Consider the following 24661-nt stretch of genomic DNA (forward strand, 5'->3'; position numbering starts at 1 on the left):
CTCTCAACTCCGTGAAGGCAGCTGGCATTTGCTGTTGTCTCTGCAGCCGCTCCTCTCCCCTCAGACGTCGATATGCTCCTCTGGGGTTTCCTCCAGGGTCAGTGACGTGCAGGGGAGACGAGGAGTGGCTGCAGAGACGACAGCCAATGGCAGATGTCTTTCTGGAGCCCATAATGCTTAGCAGCCCTCATGAACACTATTGGCTTATTGCAGCATTCTATACAAGCGTTGTGTCAGAGGAGACAACGAAGCACGCTCACCTTCACAACGGTCTTTCTAAAGACCTCCCTTTGTTGAGGATTTGCCTTCATCAAATAGTTCTCAAAAGCATTCGGCATTAAGACTCCTGATGCAGGCCTAACGGCCGAAGTTGTGTCGAGTCTTTATACCTCAATAAACATCTTTATTATTATATATCCTTTCAGTCTTTGGAATCCTTGGTCGTCCTCCCACTTTTATTTCATTTCTTGTTGTTGTCCGTGGGGCGTCTAGAGTTCTCCGCCTTCTGGCGGATATTTTTTCTCTTTTTCTCTTTCCGGAGCCCTGTTTCAGTTTTGTTCTGTTTTTTTGTTTGTGTACCGGCTGCTGCGTCTGCGTGTGGCGAAGGGGTTGATGTGGCCGAAGGGGGGAGGGTAGGACTTTGGGTGCTGCACCGTGGGGGGTAGGGGTAGGTGCTTGTGTGATGCGCCGTCGCGGAGGGACTTGGGTGTTGCGCCGAGGGGGGGGGGGCTATGTGGGTTGTTTCTTAGGCAGGGAGAGGAGTAGGGAAACACGCGGAGCGTGTTTCCCTACTCCTCCCCCTGCCTGGGTCATGGTTTTTTCATCAGCTGGGCGGCAGCAGTTCGTGAGAGGAGAGGGATGTCGCCGGCGCTTTTTGAGGGCGGTTGGCAGGGGGAGGAGTAAACTCCTCCCCCTGCCTGGGTCGCGGTTTGTTGCTGTGCGTCGGGCTGCTGACGTCATCCGAGTCACAGTCAATCAGTGGGATGATCTACTTCATTTTTCCACGGTTCCAGGCAGCCTCAGAACGTTGGAGGTGAGAATTATTATATAGGAAGAATAATATTACAGTGACAAGCACTATGGGTTAAACTGGTAAAAGGGAAAGGAAAATGTATTTATATTGGTGTAATATACAGGTGACCCTCACAGTCAGAAGAAATGGACAGAGACTTAATTGAAGACATTCACAAGATAGCTAAGAAAGGGGAAGTACTATTAATAGGTGACTTTAATATGCCAGATGTCGATTGGAGCGTCCCTGCTGCGGGGTCATCTAGAAGCAAAGAGATTCTCTACAGGAAGAATTGTTCCAGCAGTGAGTAATGGAATCGATGTGGGATGGAGCGATTCTAGACCTGGTGCTTACAAACTGGGAGAATGTTTCCGATGTTACAGTGGGAGATCATTTGGCATCTAGTGACCACCGGATGGTGTGGTTTAATATTAAGATGCAGGAGGAGAAAACTTATTTGAGAATGAAGGTTCTAGATTTCAAAAGAACATACTTTGATGAGATGAGGGAATTTATCAGGGAAGAGTTAATTGGATGGGAACAGCTGAAGGAAGTAGAACATCAGTCTGCGAAACTGAAAACAGCTATTTTAATGGTGACAAACCTTATGTTAGAAAATTACATAAAAGAAGAAAAGAAGGCTGCTCTGGTTCTCGAACATAGTAGCTGAAAAGGAAACGGAAAAAAGGTTAGCCTTCATATGTTACAAGATGAGTCAGAAAGAGGAAGACAAGCAAAAATACCCAGAAAATCAAAGAGAAGCTGGAAAAGCTTTAAGGAACGCAAAGAGGAAAATGGAAGAAAAGATGGCCAATATGGTAAAATTAGGGGACAAGACATTTTTTTAGATATGTAAGCGACAGGAGGAAGGGCCATAATAGCACTGTGAGGCACAAGGCTCTGGGAGAGGAATATGTGGAAGCTGATAAAGGTAAAGCTGAACTGCTAAACAATTATTTCTGTTCTGTGTTCATGGATGAAAGGCCGGGGGAGAGACTGCAGAAGACAAATGCTAATGAGGGAGGATGTATGGTAGACCAGAACCAATTCTCAGAAGACTGTGTTTGTGAGGAGCTGGCTAAACTAAAAGTAGAAAAAGCGATGGGGCCTGATGGGATACATCCAAGGGTACTCAAGGAACTCAGAGAAGTACTGGTGGCTCCGCTGTCTGACCTGTTCAATGCTGCCCTAGAGTTTGGAGTGGTCCCGGAGGACTGGAGAAGGGCGGATGTGGTTACTCTGCACAATAATGGAAGCAAAGAGGAGGTCGCAAATTACAGACCGGTCAGTCTGACCTCAATGGTGAGTAAACGAATGGTAATGCTTTTAAAGCAGAGGACTGAGAGGTTTCTCAAATCAAATGGACCGCAGAACCTGAGGCAGCATGGTTTTCACTAGAGGCAGATCTTGTCAGACAAATCTGATTGACTTCTTTGACTGGGTGACCAAACAGCTGGACGTGGGAGGGGCGCTGGATGTGGTGTACTTAGATTTTAGCAAAGCCTTTAACATGGTTCTGCACAGGCGACTAATAAGTAAACTGAATGCTCTCAGTATAAATGACTGGGTTAAAAACTGGTTAAATCTGCCTAAAGGTTCACACAATGTATCATATAAACTAAAAGACATTTTTATATTAGGCTAATATCCTTAATACTATAGCAATAATTTAAGTTTTAAATTACTGAAAAACTCAAAAATACTAAGATGGAGTCAGCAGTCCAGCAGCGAGAGGGGTGCTTTTGTACTACGTGTCACATGTATGATTATCTCCCAGTTAGTGAGCAGTTATATTATTATTATTTCATTTGTAACCCGCGCTTTCCCACTCAAAGCAGGTTCAATGTGGCTTACATAATAATATGGATTACAGAGTATGGATAGAGAAAATGTAAGTTATTTATAGCAGAATAATAAAAGAGATAGGTGGGTAGAGATGGGCAAGGGTGAAGGGAGTAGGAGAGGTATGAGCAAGGGGTAGGTGAGCATTAGAAGGGGGTAGAGGAGGCGGGAGGGGGGGAAGGGACAGGGGAGAAGCATAGGGAAATTTGGTGGGAGATGTAGTCAGGGTCACTGTTGTTGTCTCCTGGATATGTGTAGGGTAGATGGGTTCATAGGATTAAATTGGGTCCTTTGGGTGGGCTTGCTTGAATAGATGGGTTTTTAGCGATTTCCGAAATGGTAGATAGTCACTGATTGATCGGATAGGTCTGGGGAGGGCATTCCAGAGTTGGCTGCCTAAGAAGGAGAAGTTCGATCCATAGTAGGTTTTGTATTTGAGTCCTTTGCAATTGGGATAATGCAGGTCGAGGTAAGTTCGCGAAGTTTTAGACCTGTTTCTGGTGGGAAGGTTAATCAGATTGAGCATATAGTCCAGAGACTCACCGTGGATGATCCTGTGGATTAATGTGTGGACCTTGAAGTTGATTCGTTCTCTGACAGGGAGCCAGTGAAGTTTTTCACGAAGAGGTGTTGCGCATTCAAATCTTTATTTGCCAAAACTGAGTCTTGCTGCTGTATTTTGGGCAGTCTGAAGTTTCTTCAGGATACAGGTCTTGCAGCCCAAGAAAATACTATTAGAGTAGTCGGCATGGGTAAGTACTGTGGATTGCACCAAGTTCTGGAATGTTTTCAGGGGGAGATATGGTTTTACTCGTTTCAGTATCCACATCATGTTGAACATTTTCTTTGTAGTGAATTTTGACTTTCGAGCGAGAGATGATTGTCTAATGTCACTCTAAGGATTTTCAGGTTGTCAGATATGGGGATTGTGATGTCAGAAGTGTTAAGATTAGTTGGGAGGAGCGCGGAGTGTTGGGATGAAAGGATTAGGCATTGCGTTTTCTCTTTGTTCATTTTCATCATAAAGGCGTTGGCCCAAGAGGTTAACATGTTCATGCCCAAGGATATTTTTGCCTGAGATTTCTGTTAGATTAGATTTAAAGGGAATAAAGATCGTGACATCATCGGCTTATATGAAAGGGTTGAGACCATGTCTGGATAGAGCTTTGGCTAGGGGGGCTATATATATATGCCCAATGCAAAGAGCTCCTAGCTCTCAAATAACGGGTCCATTCTCTTGAGGCTAGAGTAGCAGACTTGGTGGAGCTGAGAGAGAAGAGAGGTACATAGAGAAGACCTACAGGGATGTTGTAGAGAAGTCCCACCTCCAGTCTGGTAGCCCCTATACTACCTTGGAGGAAGGAGGTATCCTAGAAGGAGAGCATCACCCCGGTGAAGTAGGAAGTATTCCTGTAGCCAGGACCGGCCCACCAGGGGATGTACTATCCTCTCGCACAAAGGATATGTCTCCAGATTCTGCCCAGGAGGGAAGGGTTAGAACAACTGTTGTAGTTGGCGATTCGATCATTAGGCTTATATATAGCTGGGTGGCTGATGGACATGAGGATCGCCTGGTGACCTGCCTGCCTGGTGCGAAGGTGGTGGACCTCATGTGTCACCTACATAGGATTTTAGATAGTGTTGGGGAGGAGCCAGCTGTCTTGGTACATTATGGGTACCAATGACATAGGAAAATATGGGAGAGAGGTTCTGGAAGCCAAATTTAGGCTCTTAGGTAGAAAGCTCAAATCCAGAAACTCTAGGGTAGCATTTTCTGAAGTGCAACCCGTTCCACGTGCAAGGCCCAAGAGACAGGCAGAGCTCTGTAGTCTCTATGCGTGGATGAGACGATGGTGCAGGGAAGAGGGGTTTAGATTTGTTAGGAACTCGGCAACATTCTGGGGAAGGGGGAGCCTATTCCGAAAGGATGGGCTCCACCTTAACCACGGTGGGACCAGGCTGCTGGCATCAGCATTTAAAAAGGAGATAAAGCAACTTTTAAACTAGAAACTGGGGAAAGGCCAACAGTCACTCAAAAGTGCATGGTTTGGGATAAGGTACCTTTCAAAGATATCACCAGAACAGGGAAGATGGGGTATCCCGATAGTGAGGTTGCAAAAGAGACCATAGTAGATCAGGTGTCCATAAATAAAAATAAAAATTAGGCAAAAGATTGCAAAATTAATACTGTCAAGTACTGAGCGTGATGATGTAAATAGGAACAACAAACAGTTTGAAATGTCTATATGCAAATGCCAGAAGCATAAGTCAAGAGAGTTAGAATATATTGCACTAAATGAAAAATTAGATATAATAGGCATCTCTGAGACCTGATGGAAGGAGGATAACCAGTGGGACACTCTTATACCGGGGTATAAATTATATCACAGTGATAGAGTGGATCGAATTGGTGGAGGGGTAGCACTGTATGTTAATGAGGGCCTTGAATCAAATAGATTGAAAATTCTGCAAGAAACAAAACACATCTTGGAATCCTTATGGATTGAAATTCCATGTGTAAAGGGGAAAAGGATAGTGATAGGAGTGTACTACCATCCATCTGGCCAGGATGAACAGATGTAGAAATGTTAAAGGAAATTAGGGACACTAACAAACTGGGCAGCACAATAATAATGGGTGATTTCAATTACCCTGATATTGACTGGGTAAATGTAACATCAGGGCATGCTAAGGAGGTAAAATTCCTTGACGAAATCAGGGACTGCTTTATGGAGCAGCTGGTATAGGAGCTGACAAGAGAAGGAAAAATTCTAGACCTAGTCCTTAGTGGAGCGCATGATCTGGTGTGGGAGGTAATGGTGCTGGGGCTGCTTGATAACAGTGTTCACAATATAATCAGATTTGATATTAACTTTGGAGTAAGTATATGCAGGAAATCCAATACGTTAGCGTTTAACTTTCAAAAAGGAGACTCTGATAAAATGAGAAGAACAGTGAAAACAAACTTAGAGGAGCGGCTGCCAGGGTCAAACATTTACACAGGTGTGGATGCTGTTCAAAAATACCATCCTGGAAGCCCAGGCCAAATATATTCCGCATATTAAAAAAGGAGGAACGAAGACCATTGACATCCGCCATGGTTAAAAAGTGAGGTGAAGGAAGCTATTAGAGCTAAAAGAAAATCCTGGGGTCACGTGATGGTATTAGCCTGAGCGGATGCTTGACGGCTCAGCTCCCCTCCCTTCGTTGCTTAAAGTTTACTTAACCAACGAACCTTTCGTGGATTAGCTTTATAATTACCGGTGGGAAATAACTACACGCCGGTGGTGATTTCTGAGACGGTTCTGGGGCTCCATTGGGATGGCGGTGAAAACTCCAAGGCTTTCCAGCAAGGTCAATGATAAAAGCTTTGCTTCCCTTGACTTGTCAATGGCCACAGCAGGGATGGCCATGCTGTGGCCCGCAAGACTATGGGAAGCATACACTGCAAAAATCATTAACCAGAGTTCTGGCAATTTAAAATAGAGTATTTCACAAATATTTTCAGAATAGCCACTCTAGTAGTTTGTTTTCATTGTTTTTAGTTAAATTTTTAGTTATTTATTTTGCACAGGTCTATGGAGTTCTGTATGTTTCCAGTTCCAACATTACCTAATGTTTCAGCCTGCCAGGGATAGTACAGACATTCATGCAGCCTTTGGGCTACAGGATTCATATAGAAAGTGATGGTCTCAGAATTCATCTAAATTTTAGACTGAAACTGGAACAAAGTTCATCTGTATGTAGCAGTAGCACAGCAAACCCTGTACAAGGAGCAGAATTCCAATGCTAGAAAATGCCTGTCCAGTGATTTCTACGATTTGTAAACCCTATTTTCTAGGCAGGACTACAACAGGAAGATCAACCCTCAAGAAGTCCTGCCTGCACGACATAAAAACCACTGCACAAACCAGAGGAGCTCAGCTCATAACAGGAAAAAGAGAAGCCTGAAGGAGACCAGCAGGAGAAGACCCAACAAGAAGCAAGAGTAGGAGCTTGAGAGATCCCAGAAGAAGAACTTCAGACCCCATTAGGGAAACACAAGCCTCATTCAGGAAAAACACCCAGACCTGCACCTTCAGTGCATATGCTATCTTTCTCTGTATTTAGTCAGCAAGGCTGGCTGTGACATCTCACATAAAACTTCTCTCAAATTTTATTAATTCTGTACAGAAATCTCTTGCCTCCTACAAACAACGGCAAAATCTCCAACAAAAAATGTGAAGATAAATGAAGATGGTCTTACCTGACACTGGCATGGGCTCATCTTCATCATCATCAGGTGGGGGAGGGCCTGGAGGAGTCCTGGGTCCTCGGGGCTGTGGTCTTGGTGGACTGCCATTGTACTGATCTTCGTTATCCCCATCAACTATGTTTTTGGGTGAACAAACAAGTTTTAGCAAAAAATAGCAATGTTAATATTTTACAAGGTTAAAAACAGGCTATGCTACATGAGAACAATACAATGTTAACTTTTTCAAGATGCTCTTATAAAATCCAGTCCTTCAAAAGTGCTGTTTTAAATAATCAAAAAAGTCCCATAACTCTTCTATTATGAGATTATGCCAATAGAAAAGAGACTCACCGATAGCTAAGACAATATTGTGCCATGACTAATTTTTATCACTAGATCAGCAGCCAAAACTGCTGGTGTTTCTCTGTCAAGAGCTTCCACCCCACCATCCCTGATTACTAACCACTTCAGATTCTCGTTTATAATCATTCAATACAAGGTACAGCATACAAAAGCAATCCAATCATATTTTCTCACACTGCTCTCTTAAAGTCCTTACTGACACAGAAAACAGATGGTTCTACATAAAACTCTCATAACTGCTTCTGCTCCTCTTCAATCTTCTCCTCTGGAGTGAGCAAGTTCCTCACATTTTCCCTTCTCTACTAACTCCCATGCATCATGACTTCTTTACACCCCTCTTGGAAGACAGGATGAGGAACCAAGTAGAAAAGAGAACTTAAAATGCTCAGTTTTATCTACATAAGAACCGCATGAACATGCTACTGGAGATATGGAAACATTATGTCTTACCTGATAACTTTCTTTCCTTTATTTTATTTATTTACTAGTAAAAAAGGCCCATTTCTGACACAAATGAAACGGGCGCTAGCAAGGTTTTCCTCGGAGTGTGTATGTTTGAGAGAGAGTGTGTGTGTGAGAGATGGAGTGTGTGTGTCATAGAGAGAGAGAGAGAGACAGAGACAGAGACAGCGTGTGTGTGTGTTTGTGTGAGAGAGAGTGTGTGAGAGACAGAGTATTTGTGTGTGTGAGAATGTGTGTGACAGATACAGTGTGATAGGGTGTGTGACAGAGAGAGTGTATGTGAGAGACAGTGAGTGTGAGCCCCCCCCCCCCCCTCTCGCAGGGCCCCCCTCTCGCAGGGCCCCCCTCTCGCAGGGCCCCCCTCTCCCCACCCCCACCTCTTTGGTCTCAGGACCCCTTCCCCACCTCCCTCTCCCCTGCCCCGCCTCCAGCCATCCATGACCAGCGACCCTCCTCTCCCCCTGCCCCCCTGCAGCTACCCATGTCCAGCGACCCTCCCCTCCTCCCTGCAGCTACCCATGTCCAGCGACCCTCCCCTCCCCCCCAGCGTATCACCCAATCTCCCCCCGGCACATCAAACACCCCTCCCCCCAAGCACATAAAACACCCCACCCGAAGCACATCAACACCCCACCCCCACCCCGGCGCATCAAACCCCATTGCCACCCGCAGATGCCAGTAGTAATGCTGTCCGGCCGCTGCTGCTTCTCCTGTTGAGCTACAAAAGAAAAGAAGCGATAAATGTTTCTAAACCCAGCCCAAATCATTCGCAAATGCCTGAGTCTTAGAACGCAGTCTCTGCAGCCGCTCCTCCTCTCGCCTCCACATCACTGCCCCTGGAGTAAGACCCCGGAGGAGCGCAGTGACGTGAGAGGCGAGAGGAGGAGCGGCTGCAGAGACTGCGTTCTAAGACTCAGGCATTTGCGAACGATTTGAGCTGGGTTTAAAAATATTTATCGCTTCTTTTCTTTTTGTAGCGGCTGCTGCTGCTCAACAGGCGAAGCAGCAGCGGCCAGACAACGCTACTACTGGCATCTGCGGGTGGCGATGGGGTTTGATAAGCCGGGGGGGGGGGGGTGTTGATGTGCTTCGAGTGGGGGGAGGGGGTGTTTGATGTGCTTGGGGGGGGATTGGGTGATGCGCCGAGGGGGGCGGGGTTCTGTGGTACCGCGCTTGTAGTTTTTTGATTCGCCGCTCCCTGCCACTTGCTCCGAAGTGGCAGGGAGCGGCTCACTGACAGCTGATTCTCAGGAAGGGGGAGAAGTAGGGAAACACACGGAGCGTATTTCCCTACTCCTCCCCCTGCCTGGGAATCAGCTGTTAGTGACATCATCCTGGCTACGGAGCCTAGATTAGCAACTCCAGGAGCCACGGACACAGGCAGTCCCACATTAGAACGTTGGTGGTGAGAATTATTATATAGGATTAGGATTTATTTACTGCCTTTTTGAAGGAATTCACTCAAGGCGGTGTACAATAAGAATAAATCAAACATGTGCAACAGACAGCAGTAAAAACATTCAAATAAGAGTACACAGTATGGCACAATATACTACTTAAAATGCCAACACAATACATAATTTAACATTTTATATTTTATTTATAATTTTCATCCAAATTTAACAACTCACAAGAGAAGATTACAATATGAGAAAATTTACAATATCTCTAATATCTATTACAATTGAAATGTTTACACTCTATTTTCGACCAGAAATATAAAGTAATAGGATCCAAGAAGAGAACAGGAAGAAAAAAAAAAAAAAGGACAAAGTTTTTACAGTGGGGTTGTTGTTACCAAGTAGACCTTCCCTAAGCATATCATACAGTATGGTCTGGTAATCCTACTACTACATTCACATCCTCTTTTGAAACTAAAAACTCCTCTAACTGTTTAGGATCAAAAAACTGAAATGATTTGGCTTGATATAATACTCTGCATATACAAGGAAATTTTAACATATAGTTTGCTCCAAGTGCCAGAGTCCTCTGACGTAGTGCTAAAAAAGCACTACGTCTTTTTTGGGTCTCTCTATTCTTATTTTAGATCCAAAAAAAGTAGATTCTAAATGTCTAAATGAAAGTCTTAAGACTGCATCGCGGTCCATTTCTAAAGCAAAAACAACCAAAGCAGTCAACCTCTGAGAAATTACTTCCAAAGATGATTCAAGAAATGATGTCAAGTTCATCGCTTCTCCTCTGTTCGGTTGGAGAGTCTCTGAATTTGATTTATTTTGTAGATATTGTACCCGAACAATAGGAGATAAGGAATCACTTGGCATTCCTAATACCTCAGTCAGATATTTTTTCACCATATCAATCGGGGAAATTAAGGTAGATCTTGGAAAGTTCGTGAATCTCAAATTAAGTTTTCTTGATTTATTTTCAAGATATTCTAAACGTCGTAACATATAATTTTTATCCCTAATTGAGGTTTGACTGATAACTTCCAAAGAATGCATTTTCTCTCCCAATTGTTCTATTTTAGAAGTATGTTGATTAGTTGTCTGTGCTTGCTGGAGGGCAACTTGAGATAACAACTTAATTTCAGCTGAGTTCTTTGTTGTTTGTTGTTGTAAAGAGGAATGCAAAGCAGCAGTTTGATCCCAAAGTGACTCTAATGTCACCACGGCAGGTTTTTTAACACATTCCGTTTGAAAAGCCAGAGGGGGGGCATTAGCAATTTGCCTCAGTGTACTCACAGTCTGTTCTTCCACCACTGGTTCAGCCCAGGCTCCCTCCCTGCTCTCTCAGCTCCTCTGTGGGAAGCTGTGACACAGGACTTTCTCCAGCTTCCAACCCTCTTGGTTGCGGGGGAGCCGTGCGTATGACAGGGCTGAAAGAAACCCCGTCTACACTGTCGGCCAGCTCATTAGTTCCGGCTCCGATAGCAGGGAAAGAAGTTTGACTCGGGCCAGAGACCACACCAAATTGCTCAAGCGTCGGCTGCTGTAGAAGGTGGGTTCCACTCGGAGTTGAGGGATTAACCCGAGTTTTCCCTCTCCTTTTCCCCATAGTGATAGGGAATCAAAGCCCTCTCGAAGTGTTCTGAAAGAGCAAGATGAGCACGTCTGGTACAACAGCTCTCTAAGCGGCCATCTTGGATCCATAATATAACATTTTATATTTCAACAGTTTTTATTAATGGTTCAGCATGTTAAACCTGAATGTACATTTCGATGTAAAATTGTGTAAATAATATAACATACTTATATGGAAAAATCATTGGTTTCTGTTATCTAGGTTTTTTCCTCCCCCCCCCCCCCCCCTCCCCTCCCTCCCACATTTTCTCCCCCCCCAGACCTTTGTGCTTATAAACAGAATATATATCTCTTTGTTTGTACATAAACATCCAAATAAAATATTAAATTCAACTAATAACTCTTGTTGTATGTTGCTGATTGGTTGCCTATCTTGATCCACCGAAACCGCAGATCACATACCTGGCCGTTTAATATTGCGGCAGTATCCTCTTGTAGACCAAGGTTAAAGATAATACAAAACAACCATCTATTTTGTGTTTTAGAAGCTTTTCTCCCCCCTATGCCCCCCATCCCTTCCCCCTCCTTCTCAGGTTGGTATACTTTATTAACTTTATTAACTTCAAAATGACCTGAGCCTCAGTCATCTAAAACCTTCCCTGAACTGGGAAATAACCGTAATATATATTGAACTCGTTAAACAAATGTCAGGTATGGTCTTGAGATCAGGGCCTCATCCATCCTTTAACCTACCTAGCCAAGACTCTTTCCTTATTCCCCCAAAATCCCCCCCCTCCCCCCCTCCCTTCCCCTCCCTGCGCATTGCTTATAGTCCAATTCCCTTCACTGGTCCCAGGGAAGTCTATTCAAGATCTGACTTCTCGCCTTAGGTGATATGGTGTTTATATATGCCCCCCATATTGCTAGAAACCTCCGCTGCCTTCCCGGCGACAGTCCCGCTCCTCTAGACTCCCATGTCAATAGTTCCTGGAGTCTATTCCTCCAGTGCCAAAAGGAGGGTGGGCAATCCTCAGTCCAGTGGAGTAAGATGCATTTTTTCCCCAATATGCAGGCCTTGCTGAGAAACAATTTCTCTCCCCTCGTGGTTCCCATCCAGAGTCTGGGCATACTGAATATAGCTCTTTCAAATGTTATGCTGATTGTGCGCCCCAACACCCTTGTCAGGTATCTACCAATTGCCGCCCAGAATGATGATATTGACCTACATTGCCAAATCCCATGAAATAAGTTTGCCTCCAACCTAAGACACTTCCTACAGTTCTGTGTGGTCAAGACTCCTGCTCTAAAAGCTTGTCTCTGAGAGAAATAGGCCCGATGGATAGTGCGGAAGTGACACTCCTGTAATTCTGCATTGTGAACTATGGTTACCCCACTCTGAAGAGCTGACGATATTAACTGTGTAGAGATGTTTCTGCCTGACTCTATACTCCATCTATGTGCCACCTCTGTCAGGTCCCGTTCCCTTGCAAGCCTACCTAATTTATTGTAAAACCAGGACACTGAGATTTGTCCCGCTGCATCTCCTTCTAATAATTCTCTTAATTGTCTCCCAAATCGTGGGTGTAGACTATCTGGTGGGAGGGTATGCACATAGTGATATAACTGCCTGTACGCCAGCCAAGTGGCCGTTTTCTGCCCACACTTCTCCAAGAAGTCAGCGTACGAGAGCAAGGATCCATCTTCCCTTACCAGCTCGTCCAACGAATGGACTCCCCTACTCTCTAATAATCGGAAAATCCTATTTTCATCTCCGGGCCTGAATGAAACATTCCCCCTCAGAGGCAACCACACACTTCCTCTACTATCCTGCCCCCAATACATGAGCACCGTTTTCCACACATGTCTCATTGACTTTAATAGCACACTTCCTCTTACTTTTTCTGGTAAATCTCTCCTTGGAGAGTGTATCAAAGATACCAGGTGCCAAGGCCTAAAGAGGTCTCGCTCAAGCTCCACATGTGTATAAGTATCTGAATCCATCAACCAATCTTTCAAATGTCTTAACAGACACGCCTGGTTATACTTGCGGATGTCTGGGAGTCCTAAGCCCCCCATCTTTTGTGCCCCTAATAGGTATTTCCATCTCACTTTAGGTTTTCTACCCCCCCAGCAGAATTTCATCACTAATTTCCTAAGGGTTTCTAAATCTTTTTTGAGTAGCCACAGAGGAAGGGTTTGTAGAAGATAGAGCCATCTAGGGAAGACCATCATTCTGAACAAATGCAATCGTCCCAATAAAGTCAATGGCAAATTTGCCCAGTGCATCAGTTGCTCCTTTGTCTCCCGAAGGAACCTTTGCACATTAATGTCATATAACCTCGTCGGGTCCATTGTCAGCTGGATTCCTAAATATTTAAATGATGCGTTTGCCCACTGCAATGGGAATCCCTCTCCCCACAACCTCCGCAAATCATCTGAACCAGCCAACGCTTCTGATTTTAAAAGATTTAATCGGAAACCAGAAAAGTCCCCATATTCCGCCAGACTCTCCATCAGGTAGGGGAGGGAATCTCTAGGTTCAGTTATCAATACCAATAGGTCATCTGCAAACGCAGCTGTTTTAAAAAGAAAATCCCCTATATGTACCCCCTTTACATCGGGATTAAGCTGCAGTTCCCGCAGCAGTGGATCCAGAGTTAGAACAAATAGCAGAGGGGAGAGAGGGCATCCCTGTCTAGTTCCTCTTCTAATCTTAAATCTATCTGAAGTTATACCATTTGCGTATACACGGGCTTCGGGGTCTTTATACAATGTTTGCACAGCTTCATTAAACCAGCCTTCTATCCCGTAAGCCTTTAATATACCAAACATGAAGCCCCAGTCCACTCTGTCAAACGCTTTTTCAGCGTCAAAGCTGATGAGTAAAGCTGGGTGTCCTTCCCTTCCAATTGTCTCCAAAGCCGCCAGAATCCGTCTTATATTTTTGGCTATAACCCTTCCCCGAGTAAACCCCACTTGTGGCTCAGCTACTAATGATGGTAATACTCTTGCCAGTCTGTTTGCCAATATCTTGGCCAAAAGTTTGACCTCAGTGTTAAGTAGGGATATGGGACGGTAAGATTCTGGCTGATCTTCAGGTTTACCTGGTTTCCTTAAAACTATAATCTGTGCTGTGTTCAGATGTCTCGGGAGGGCTCGTTGCTGAATAGATTCCTGAAAGACCTCTGTCAGGACCGGACCAATATCGTCCTGTAATAATTTATAGAACTCATTGCGGAGCCCGTCAGGACCTGGCGCCTTTCCCAGAGCACTTTGCTTAATTACCCATGCCACTTCCTCTGTGTCTATTGGGGCACTCAGCTGTGATAATTCTTCACTCGTTACTCTAGGAAGCTCTATGCTATTCAGGTAAACGTCACTATCTACCAACTGAGATTGCTGTGACTCATACAGTTTAGCAAAGAATTCCCTAAACACTTTGTTGATTGCTTTATCATCATTCACCCGCTTCCCTTTTGAATCCACCAGAGTGGCTATCTTACTCCGACCCGTACTACCCTTTGCTAATCTAGCCAGGAGAGCGCTACCCTTATTCGCGAACTTATATAGTTGATATTTATAGTACGCCCATGATTTCTTGGCCTCTAGATGTATTAGCTCGTTTAATGTTTGTTGGGTTTCCAATAATTGCTTCTTTATTTGCAATGAGTGACTCACTCCATATTGCTGTCGTAGGACAGTCACTTGTTTTTCTAGGCGTAAAAGCTCTCGCCTCCTCACTCTCTTTTGGTGACTCACATATGAAATGATTTCTCCCCTGAGCACCACCTTTGCTGTCTCCCAGAACAGAGTTACATTTGATCTGTGCTGTTCATTATCTATTTTATATTGTTGCCACTTGGAGAGTAAGAATGGAGTGAAGTTTCTATCTCTATATAGATGCGATGGGAATCTCCAACCGCTCTCCATTTGCCCAGAACGCCCTCCCCGAAGGCCTAACTCCACCCAAGCATGATCGGATATCATTATGGGCCCTATTTTTGTGTTTCCGACCTGCGTGAAGAGTTCTCTTGATATTAGCAGATAATCTATTCTAGATAGTGTGGAGTGTGCCCTTGACATGTGTGTAAAGTCCTTCTCCAAAGGATTTAATGTTCGCCATCCATCCACCAGACCCAATGCTGACTCTAATAGGTTCACCCCTCTCACTATCCTTGTTAATTCTCTATCAGTAGGGTTGGATCTATCCATTTGAGGATCTGCCACATCGTTAAGATCTGCTCCTAATATTATCGGTATATCCCCCATGTCCAATATCTGTCTAATCACCTTTGTATAAAATGTTCGGTCAAAGATGTTTGGGGCATAAAGATTGCACAATAGCATAGGTTGGCGCTCCAGGATTACCGAGGCCAAAGCATATCTGCCCTCTGGGTCCACAATGACCTTCTTTATCTCTAAGTGCAGGCCCTTTTTGAATAAAATTACTACACCCCCCTTCCTTCCTTTTGCTGGAGCTTCTACAAGATTGCCCACCCACCATCTTTTAAGCTTAGCATGCTCCATCGCGGAAAGGTGCGTCTCCTGCAAGAAGGCAACGGAGGTCCCCCTATCTCTAAGTACTTTCAAGATTTTATGCCTCTTTATTGGGGAGTGAATCCCTCCAACATTCCAAGTAATAAATTTTAGGTTAGACATATTAACCTATCCCTAATCTCTCCCTTTGGGTAGTGTCCTCTAGTGTCTTTCTTCTCTTATTTGTGAGAGGGCGTCCCAGCCTCCGCCCCCCCTCCAGATTTGAATGTTCCAAATTCTTAGTTTTACCCCCATCCAATGTTTCTACAAATTGTGCGCAATGCCCTCCCCCCGAAAACCCCTCCCATCTCCCCAAACTCCCATCCCCCCCCTCCTTCCCTTTTTCCCCCAGTCCTCCCATTCGGTTCCCCGAATCCATTCCGTTCTGGACTTAGAGCTACCCACCCTTGCATGTACAGGTCATCCAATCCCTTTTCCGCTAGTCGGATCCGTCCCCTCCCTCCATTCCTTCAAACATAGCATTGTCCCTCATAGATCATTCGAGCATGCCTCCTCTCAGCCACTCTTCAGACTTCTCTCTGCCACTTCCTAGTCTAGCATATAATCTCTTCAGTGGCATTCAGTCATTCATTCTATACCATGTGTTATATACCTCTGTAGATACCCCACCGTGGTCCATCCCGGTCCATAGGGACTCTACCTGTATTAGAATTATGATCTTCATCTAAATTCTTTGTTATATAGACCACAGCAGGGTACAACCTTTTACATTTCAGGTGGCCTTAAACCTATCACTTTACCCCCCTCGCTCCACTCATCATTCCAATCCTCCATTCATTCAAATGCTCCCTCAGCCATCCTGCCATTCATTATCTTGTCCAATGTGTTTATAATACTCATCAAATAGTTGTTCTACTGATCCCAGTAGTGATTATATGTTTTTCAGTATTGCAGCTTGTCGGCTATATTGTCCCGACCATGCAATGTTCACTCATTAGACTCCTTTCAGTGATTAATATCCTTCTTCATATTTGCTCTCTGCCTCAGCTGCAATCCATCCGCAGTGCACATAAGGTTCAGTTCCCGCATCCTATGTCCTGAAAAATTACTACTGCCAAACAGGTGCCAAACAGGTGGTTTTACATCCGCTTCAAAATCAAACCACCTCGATTTCCACAAAGTATATCTGTCTTTCTTTATGATATTGCTTATGTGGGTTGCTGTCTGTCGTCTTGCAACTTGTTCACATAGATTTTCGCTTCCTCCACGCGGTCAAAAAGGACCACTTTACCTCCATCTTGAATTCTCAGTCTTGCCGGGTAAAGGAGGCTAAAACGACAATTCATCTCAAACAGTTTTGAACAGAGTGGTACAAAAGCCTTTCTCGCGGTCGACACCTTAGCTGAGTAATCCTGAAAGCACAGGATTTTTTGGTTTTGAAATTGCAAATGTTTCCCGCCACGCAGCGCTTGTATTATTTTCATTTTATGGGCATAGTTGAGCGCTTTAAAGATTACTGTTCTGGGTCGATCTCCCCCTGCTTGCCGCTGCCCCAACCGATGCGCTCGCTCCACCTTGAAGTCGCCAGCCAGCTCTGGGAGCGCTGCTGCCTGCGGGATCCAAGTTTCTAGAAAGTTCTGCAGATCTTTGTCAGGCAAGGCCTCTGGGAGACCGACCAGGCGTAAGTTGTTCCGCCTCGATCGGTTCTCCAGATCGTCGATTTTTTCTTCTAAGTCCTGTACCCGTTTGGACAACTTTGGGTGTTCAGTAGTTATGCTCTTTAATTCATCCTCCACCGTCCCAAGCCGTTGCTGTGCCGCTTGTATGTCCGCCATCATGGACACGTGCCTCTCCTCCATGCTATCTAATTTATCAATGATTTTTTGCATTTTAGTGTCCATAGCATGCTCTACCGCCGCTTTTACTTCCGTGATTATTTCCGCGGTCCACAGTGAACTCGGTGTAGGGGACGGCGGCGAAATTTTCTCCGCCATTTTGGTGTCTACAGCCCGCCCTTTTTCGCGGCTTTCTTTTCGCGTCGATTTCGTTGCCATTCACTCTCTTTCCGTCTCCTCACCACCTTCTTCGTATACAGGGACGTTTTATATATATTCTTATACTCTTGGGTTAGGTTTAGATGCTGAATATTATGCCGATTTCTTGGGTGCTCCGGAGCAGCGATATTTCCCCTCTTCACTCCTCCATAGCCCAACCGGAAGTCCTAACTATTCTCGCCTTCATGACCCCAGCCAGGTGGTGACTCTTTATCCAATCTCGTCCCAGCAGAGTCCAATATAACATTTTAATTGACAATGTAGGGTATAAGCAAAGATGGACCATATAGATAGGTAAGGGAGTAAGAGGAGTTAGAAAATAAGGTGACTAATTTAAAGAAAGGTGCACATGAGGTCAGAGAGATGATTAAATATTATCTCAGCTAGTGTAAGAGTGGATAAACATGTCCTGCTGCAGTATGTGCAGCCTGTGTCCTATCCTATCCTATCAGACCAGTCCAGATCAATGGGTTGTGTCCCTCTACCAGTGGATGGAAACAGAGGAAGAAAACAGTTCTTGTGATACGACCCTTTAGGGTATTATACAGCATAGAATGTTCAGTATTTTGAATAGCCAAGCAATGGTGCTCACAATCTGCCTGATGGCCAATATAGAAACTTTGAGACCAAGTAATTCAATCAGGTAATCTTGCCAGCTAGTGAGGCATATACTCTACTGATATTTCACTGAGTCACGAGACATGTGCAATACAACAGGTTAGGAAAAACGTACAAATAGAATCTGTGATATCTGAAAAATATAGCTTGTAAGCAAAATAAAATTAATTAACCAGTGAGGGATTCTGGCCTGGTCCAATAGGACTAAAGTAAAAAAAAGTTATCAGATAAGACATAACTTTTCCTTCCACAGTATCTTATCAGACCAGTTCAGACCAATGGGATGTAGCAAAGCTGTATCCCCAATATAGGACGGGACTGCAAAAAATCTAAACACAAAAAAAAGAGAGAAAGAATTTTGCAAATAAACGCATCATCAATCTCCACAGTCTAATAAACTGAGAGATCTAGATAAACTGGAATAGCCTTAGGAGGTCCTTTCCAGCGGTACTTAGTAGAGAGAACCAAGAGCAATCAGAAGAGCTCTGGAAAGACAAAAGGTATGGAAGAGGAAAAGGATGTGATTCCTATGATAAGAAGGAACAACAGAAAATAGCACCAGCACACCATTGAAGAGATGCGCAGACCAAGAAAAAACAACTGATGTTTACCTTGAAAGCATCTTTGAAGGCAACAACTTAAGACTAAAGCACATCTATGAAGGGAATATTGCAATTACAATGGAAATCCTGGAAGGGTTGAATATCCAGAGAAAGAAGTACAGGAAGAAAGCTATCAGGGGCTGAAAAACCACTATGCTTTCCTATCTAAATCTATCAGAACCAAGAAAAATTAAGAAGCACCCTTCACTGAGAGTGAAAAAGGGAGATCAATCAGAATAGCTATTGACTGACCTGGTGTCAAAGACTGCGCTATTCAGACATGAAAACTCAAGTATCATTGTAAAAGCAAGAAGAGGGCATAAGGGCCCTGAGACATGAAACAAGCCAGGACAACCCATGATGGAACCCTATAAACTCACAATATCAGAGACTTCCTGCAGTTATATAATAGTGATGGCAAAACAGCTAGACTGTAGAATCACACAAAGTAGGTGGGCTTGTATAGCCAGAGCTATACGAGTGACCAGCAAAACTGTACTAAATAGTTGTACAGAGTAGATGAGGCACTTAGCCACCAAAACCAGTGAAGACAGTCTACTGAAATAGCCATGCACCAGCCATGCATCATAAGCAAATGCATCAATAAATGTTATACGTATAGCCACAGTAGCTAAAGCTATAGATGTAGCTATCAAAACTGGAGACATTCAGGCCACCGCTAGAGCAGGAGTTAGAGGTGGTTGTGCAGCAGTGGCTGGTGCCATTCAGTTGGCAGAGTGACAGAGGTAGCTGTGGTAACTGCCAACACTCAAGATGGCCGCTGCCTCTGAAGCCATACACTTGCATTCTGCAACTGAAAGCCATATCTGTCGATGCTGCATGCAGTATGATACACTTGCCACTGCTGATATATGAGCGGATGCAGACTCTGATGCCCTATTTATGGTTATCAAAACCAATGACATGCAATCAACTGATGACTGGGATGTCACATAAATGTCAATCCAATGTACCAGAGACAGTTGGAACATCTGATGCCACACAGGAAGATTTGAAATTGTGCCATACACGCAGCTTCCATAACTGGGCTACATAGACAGTTGCTGGAACTTGTGCCATACCTATTGCTGCAGCAGTTACATATACATGGTGACAGTGTAGCCATGCTACACAGCTGACTACTAGAACAGTGCTATATAACTGACTTGGAATGCTAAGACATACAGGCAACTGCTACCGGTAAAGAAGAAATTCAGCTATTTCAGCCACAAAGCACAGCTGATCATGCAACCACATAAGACAGATGGTTCATGTATCTATGAAATACCATTACTGTGCAACCCATGTGGTTGTTGCAGGCACAGAAAATAAGCAGCTGCTTAAGCTGAGTAGTAGGTTGTTGCAACTATGGAATAAGCCACTAACTGCAGGTAAGCAAACAGTGAGTGGTGCAATTACACAACAGAGATGATGGTAGCAGAAGTGACACAGGTAGATGTTGAAGGACAGCTAGACCGGCAAATGCTTGCAACACAACAGGATATCACTACTGTGCAATACCAGTGCTACTGAGCAACAATATCAGTGGGTGCAAGTGTACAACCCAGGTGCTTGGTGCAATTACCCAAGTGAACTACTACACACACAAGGGCTGAGAAGCCCAGAAAGATAGAGAAATCACTGTGCACTGTATGTGGACATGAACCACAGTTGAATGGGAAAACTGTGCAACTGGGCCAGCTCTGAATCATCAGTAGCTACCAAACTTCTTTAGTTGCACTATTTCTGTAACTGAAAAAACTAATGCAACTATCCTGAATCCGGCAAGCCAGATGAGTAACTCATGTTGAAACAGAGTGTAACCATCAAATTTGGTAGAACACAGCCACGAGTTGCATTCTACAGCTTTGACTAGATAATTTTTTTTTTTTTTTTTTAAAGAATACTAGTGATGGGGAGGAAAAAAAAGCAAGTTTGGCTATTTATGTCAAAAGCGAATGCTACATACCTGTAGAAGGTATTCTCCGAGGACAGCAGGCTGATTGTTCTCACTGATGGGGTGACGTCCTCGGCAGCCCCTCCAATCGGAATCTTCCTAGCAAAGACCTTTGCTAGCTCTCGCGCGCATGCGCGGCCGTCTTCCCGCCCGAAACCGGCTCGAGCCGGCCAGTCCAGTATGTAGCAAGACAATACATTTCAAGGGAAGACACAACTCCAAAGGGGAGGCGGGCGGGTTTGTGAGAACAATCAGCCTGCTGTCCTCGGAGAATACCTTCTACAGGTATGTAGCATTCGCTTTCTCCGAGGACAAGCAGGCTGCTTGTTCTCACTGATGGGGTATCCCTAGCCCCCAGGCTCACTCAAAACAACAACCATGGTCAATTGGGCCTCGCAACGGCGAGGACATAACTGAGATTGACCTAAAAAATTTACCAACTAACTGAGAGTGCAGCCTGGAACAGAACAAACAGGGCCCTCGGGGGGTGGAGTTGGATCCTAAAGCCCAAACAGGTTCTGAAGAACTGACTGCCCGAACCGACTGTCGCGTCGGGTATCCTGCTGCAGGCAGTAATGAGATGTGAATGTGTGGACAGATGACCACGTCGCAGCTTTGCAAATTTCTTCAATGGAGGCTGACTTCAAGTGGGCTACCGACGCAGCCATGGCTCTGACATTATGAGCCGTGACATGACCCTCAAGAGCCAGCCCCGCCTGGGCGTAAGTGAAGGAAATGCAATCTGCTAGCCAATTGGATATGGTGCGTTTCCCTACAGCCACTCCCCTCCTATTGGGGTCAAAAGAAACAAACAATTGGGCGGACTGTCTGTGGGGCTGTGTCCGCTCCAGGTAGAAGGCCAATGCTCTCTTGCAGTCCAATGTGTGCAGCTGACGTTCAGCAGGGCAGGAATGAGGACGGGGAAAGAATGTTGGCAAGACAATTGACTGGTTCAGATGGAACTCTGACACGACCTTTGGCAAGAACTTAGGGTGAGTGCGGAGGACTACTCTGTTATGATGAAATTTGGTGTAAGGGGCCTGGGCTACCAGGGCCTGAAGCTCACTGACTCTACGAGCTGAAGTAACTGCCACCAAGAAAATGACCTTCCAGGTCAAGTACTTCAGATGGCAGGAGTTCAGTGGCTCAAAAGGAGGCTTCATCAGCTGGGTGAGAACGACATTGAGATCCCATGACACTGTAGGAGGCTTGACAGGGGGCTTTGACAAAAGCAAACCTCTCATGAAGCGAACAACTAAAGGCTGTCCCGAGATCGGCTTACCTTCCACATGGTAATGGTATGCACTGATTGCACTAAGGTGAACTCTTACAGAGTTGGTCTTGAGACCAGACTCAGACAAGTGCAGAAGGTATTCAAGCAGGGTCTGTGTAGGACAAGAGCGAGGAGCTAGGGCCTTGCTGTCACACCAGACGGCAAACCTCCTCCACAGAAAGAAGTAACTCCTCTTAGTGGAATCTTTCCTGGAAGCAAGCAAGACGCGGGAGACACCCTCTGACAGACCCAAAGAGGCAAAGTCTACGCTCTCAACATCCAGGCCGTGAGAGCCAGGGACCGGAGACTGGGATGCAGAAGAGCCCCTTCGTCCTGCGTGATGAGGGTCGGAAAACACTCCAATCTCCACGGTTCTTCGGAGGATAACTCCAGAAGAAGAGGGAACCAGATCTGACGCGGCCAAAAGGGAGCAATCAGAATCATGGTGCCTCGGTCTTGCTTGAGTTTCAACAAAGTCTTTCCCACCAGAGGTATGGGAGGATAAGCATACATCAGGGCCCTCCCCCCAATCCAGGAGGAAGGCATCCGATGCTAGTCTGCCGGGGGCCTGAAGCCTGGAACAGAACTGAGGGACTTTGTGGTTCACTCGAGATGCGAAGAGATCCACCAAGGGGGTGCCCCACGCTTGGAAGATCTGGCGCACCACTCTGGAGTTGAGCGACCACTCGTGAGGTTGCATAATCCGGCTCAGTCTGTCGGCCAGACCGTTGTTTACGCCTGCCAGATATGTGGCTTGGAGCACCATGCCGAGACGGCGAGCCCAAAGCCACATGCTGACGGCTTCCTGACACAGGGGGCGAGATCCGGTGCCCCCCTGCTTGTTGACATAGTACATGGCAACCTGATTGTCTGTCTGAATTTGGATAATTTGATGGGACAGCCGATCTCTGAAAGCCTTCAGAGCGTTCCAGATCGCTCGCAACTCCAGGAGATTGATCTGTAGACCGCGTTCCTGGAGGGACCAGCTTCCTTGGGTGTGAAGCCCATCGACATGAGCTCCCCATCCCAGGAGAGACGCATCCGTTGTCAGCACTTTTTGTGGCTGAGGAATTTGGAAAGGACGTCCCAGAGTCAAATTGGACCAGATTGTCCACCAATACAGGGATTCGAGAAAACTCGTGGACAGGTGGATCACGTCTTCTAGACCCCCAGCAGCCTGATACCACTGGGAGGCTAGGGTCCATTGAGCAGATCTCATGTGAAGACGGGCCATGGGAGTCACATGAACTGTGGAGGCCATGTGGCCCAGCAATCTCAACATCTGCCGAGCTGTGATCTGCTGGGACGCTCGCACCCGCGAGACGAGGGACAACAAGTTGTTGGCTCTCGCCTCTGGGAGATAGGCGCGAGCCGTCCGAGAATCCAGCAGAGCTCCTATGAATTCGAGTTTCTGCACTGGGAGAAGATGGGACTTTGGGTAATTTATCACAAACCCCAGTAGCTCCAGGAGGCGAATAGTCATCTGCATGGACTGCAGGGCTCCTGCCTCGGATGTGTTCTTCACCAGCCAATCGTCGAGATATGGGAACACGTGCACCCCCAGCCTGCGAAGCGCCGCTGCTACCACAGCTAGGCACTTTGTGAACACCCTGGGCGCAGAGGCGAGCCCAAAGGGTAGCACACAGTACTGAAAGTGGCGTGTGCCCAACTGAAATCGCAGATACTGTCTGTGAGCTGGCAGTATCGGGATGTGTGTGTAGGCATCCTTCAAGTCCAGAGAGCATAGCCAATCGTTTTGCTGAATCATGGGGAGAAGGGTGCCCAGGGAAAGCATCCTGAACTTTTCTTTTACGAGATATTTGTTCAGGGCCTTTAGGTCTAGGATGGGACGCATCCCCCCTGTTTTCTTTTCCACAAGGAAGTACCTGGAATAGAATCCCAGCCCTTCTTGCCCGGATGGCACGGGCTCGGCCGCATTGGCGCTGAGAAGGGCGGAGAGTTCCTCTGCAAGTACCTGCTTGTGCTGGAAGCTGTAAGACTGAACTCCCGGTGGACAATTTGGAGGTTTGGAGGCCAAATTGAGGGTGTATCCTTGCCGGACTATTTGCAGAACCCACTGATCGGAGGTTATGAGAGGCCACCTTTGGTGAAAAGCTTTCAACCTCCCTCCGACTGGCAGGTCGCCCGACACTGACACTTGGATGTCGGCTATGCTCTGCTGGAGCCAGTCAAAAGCTCGCCCCTTGCTTTTGCTGGGGAGCCGCGGGGCCTTGCTGAGGCGCACGCTGCTGACGAGAGCGAGCGCGCTGGGGCTTAGCCTGGGCCGCAGGCTGTCGGGAAGGAGGATTGTACCTACGCTTACCAGAAGTATAGGGAACAGTCTTCCTTCCCCCGAAAAATCGTCTACCTGTAGAGGCAGAAGCTGAAGGCTGCCGGCGGGAGAACTTGTCGAATGCGGTGTCCCGCTGGTGGAGAGACTCTACCACCTGCTCGACTTTTTCTCCAAAAATGTTGTCCGCATGGCAAGGCGAGTCCGCAATCCGCTGCTGGACTCTATTCTCCAGGTCGGCGGCATGCAGCCATGAGAGCCTGCGCATCACCACACCTTGAGCAGCGGCCCTGGACGCAACATCAAAAGTGTCATAAACTCCTCTGGCCAGGAATTTTCTGCACGCCTTCAGCTGCCTGACCACCTCCTGAAAAGGCTTGGCTTGCTCAGGGGGAAGAGCATCAACCAAGCCCGCCAACTGTCGCACATTATTCCGCATGTGTATGCTCGTGTAGAGCTGGTAAGACTGAATTTTG

The 24661-nt window shown here is 45.9% G+C and overlaps 1 protein-coding gene across 1 annotated transcript in view; it reads right to left on the minus strand.

Annotated features, from left to right (window-relative positions):
* VIRMA (vir like m6A methyltransferase associated) overlaps window positions 1-24661 on the minus strand; it is a 341503-nt gene that overhangs the window by 245173 nt on the left and 71669 nt on the right. Inside the window, exon 6 of the mRNA XM_030216723.1 lies at window positions 7101-7223. Coding sequence (XP_030072583.1) covers window positions 7101-7223 — 123 coding nt within the window. The remainder of the gene's footprint in view (window positions 1-7100; window positions 7224-24661) is intronic.

Source organism: Microcaecilia unicolor, chromosome 1, assembly GCF_901765095.1.
Source record: "Microcaecilia unicolor chromosome 1, aMicUni1.1, whole genome shotgun sequence".
Lineage (NCBI taxonomy): Eukaryota > Metazoa > Chordata > Amphibia > Gymnophiona > Siphonopidae > Microcaecilia > Microcaecilia unicolor.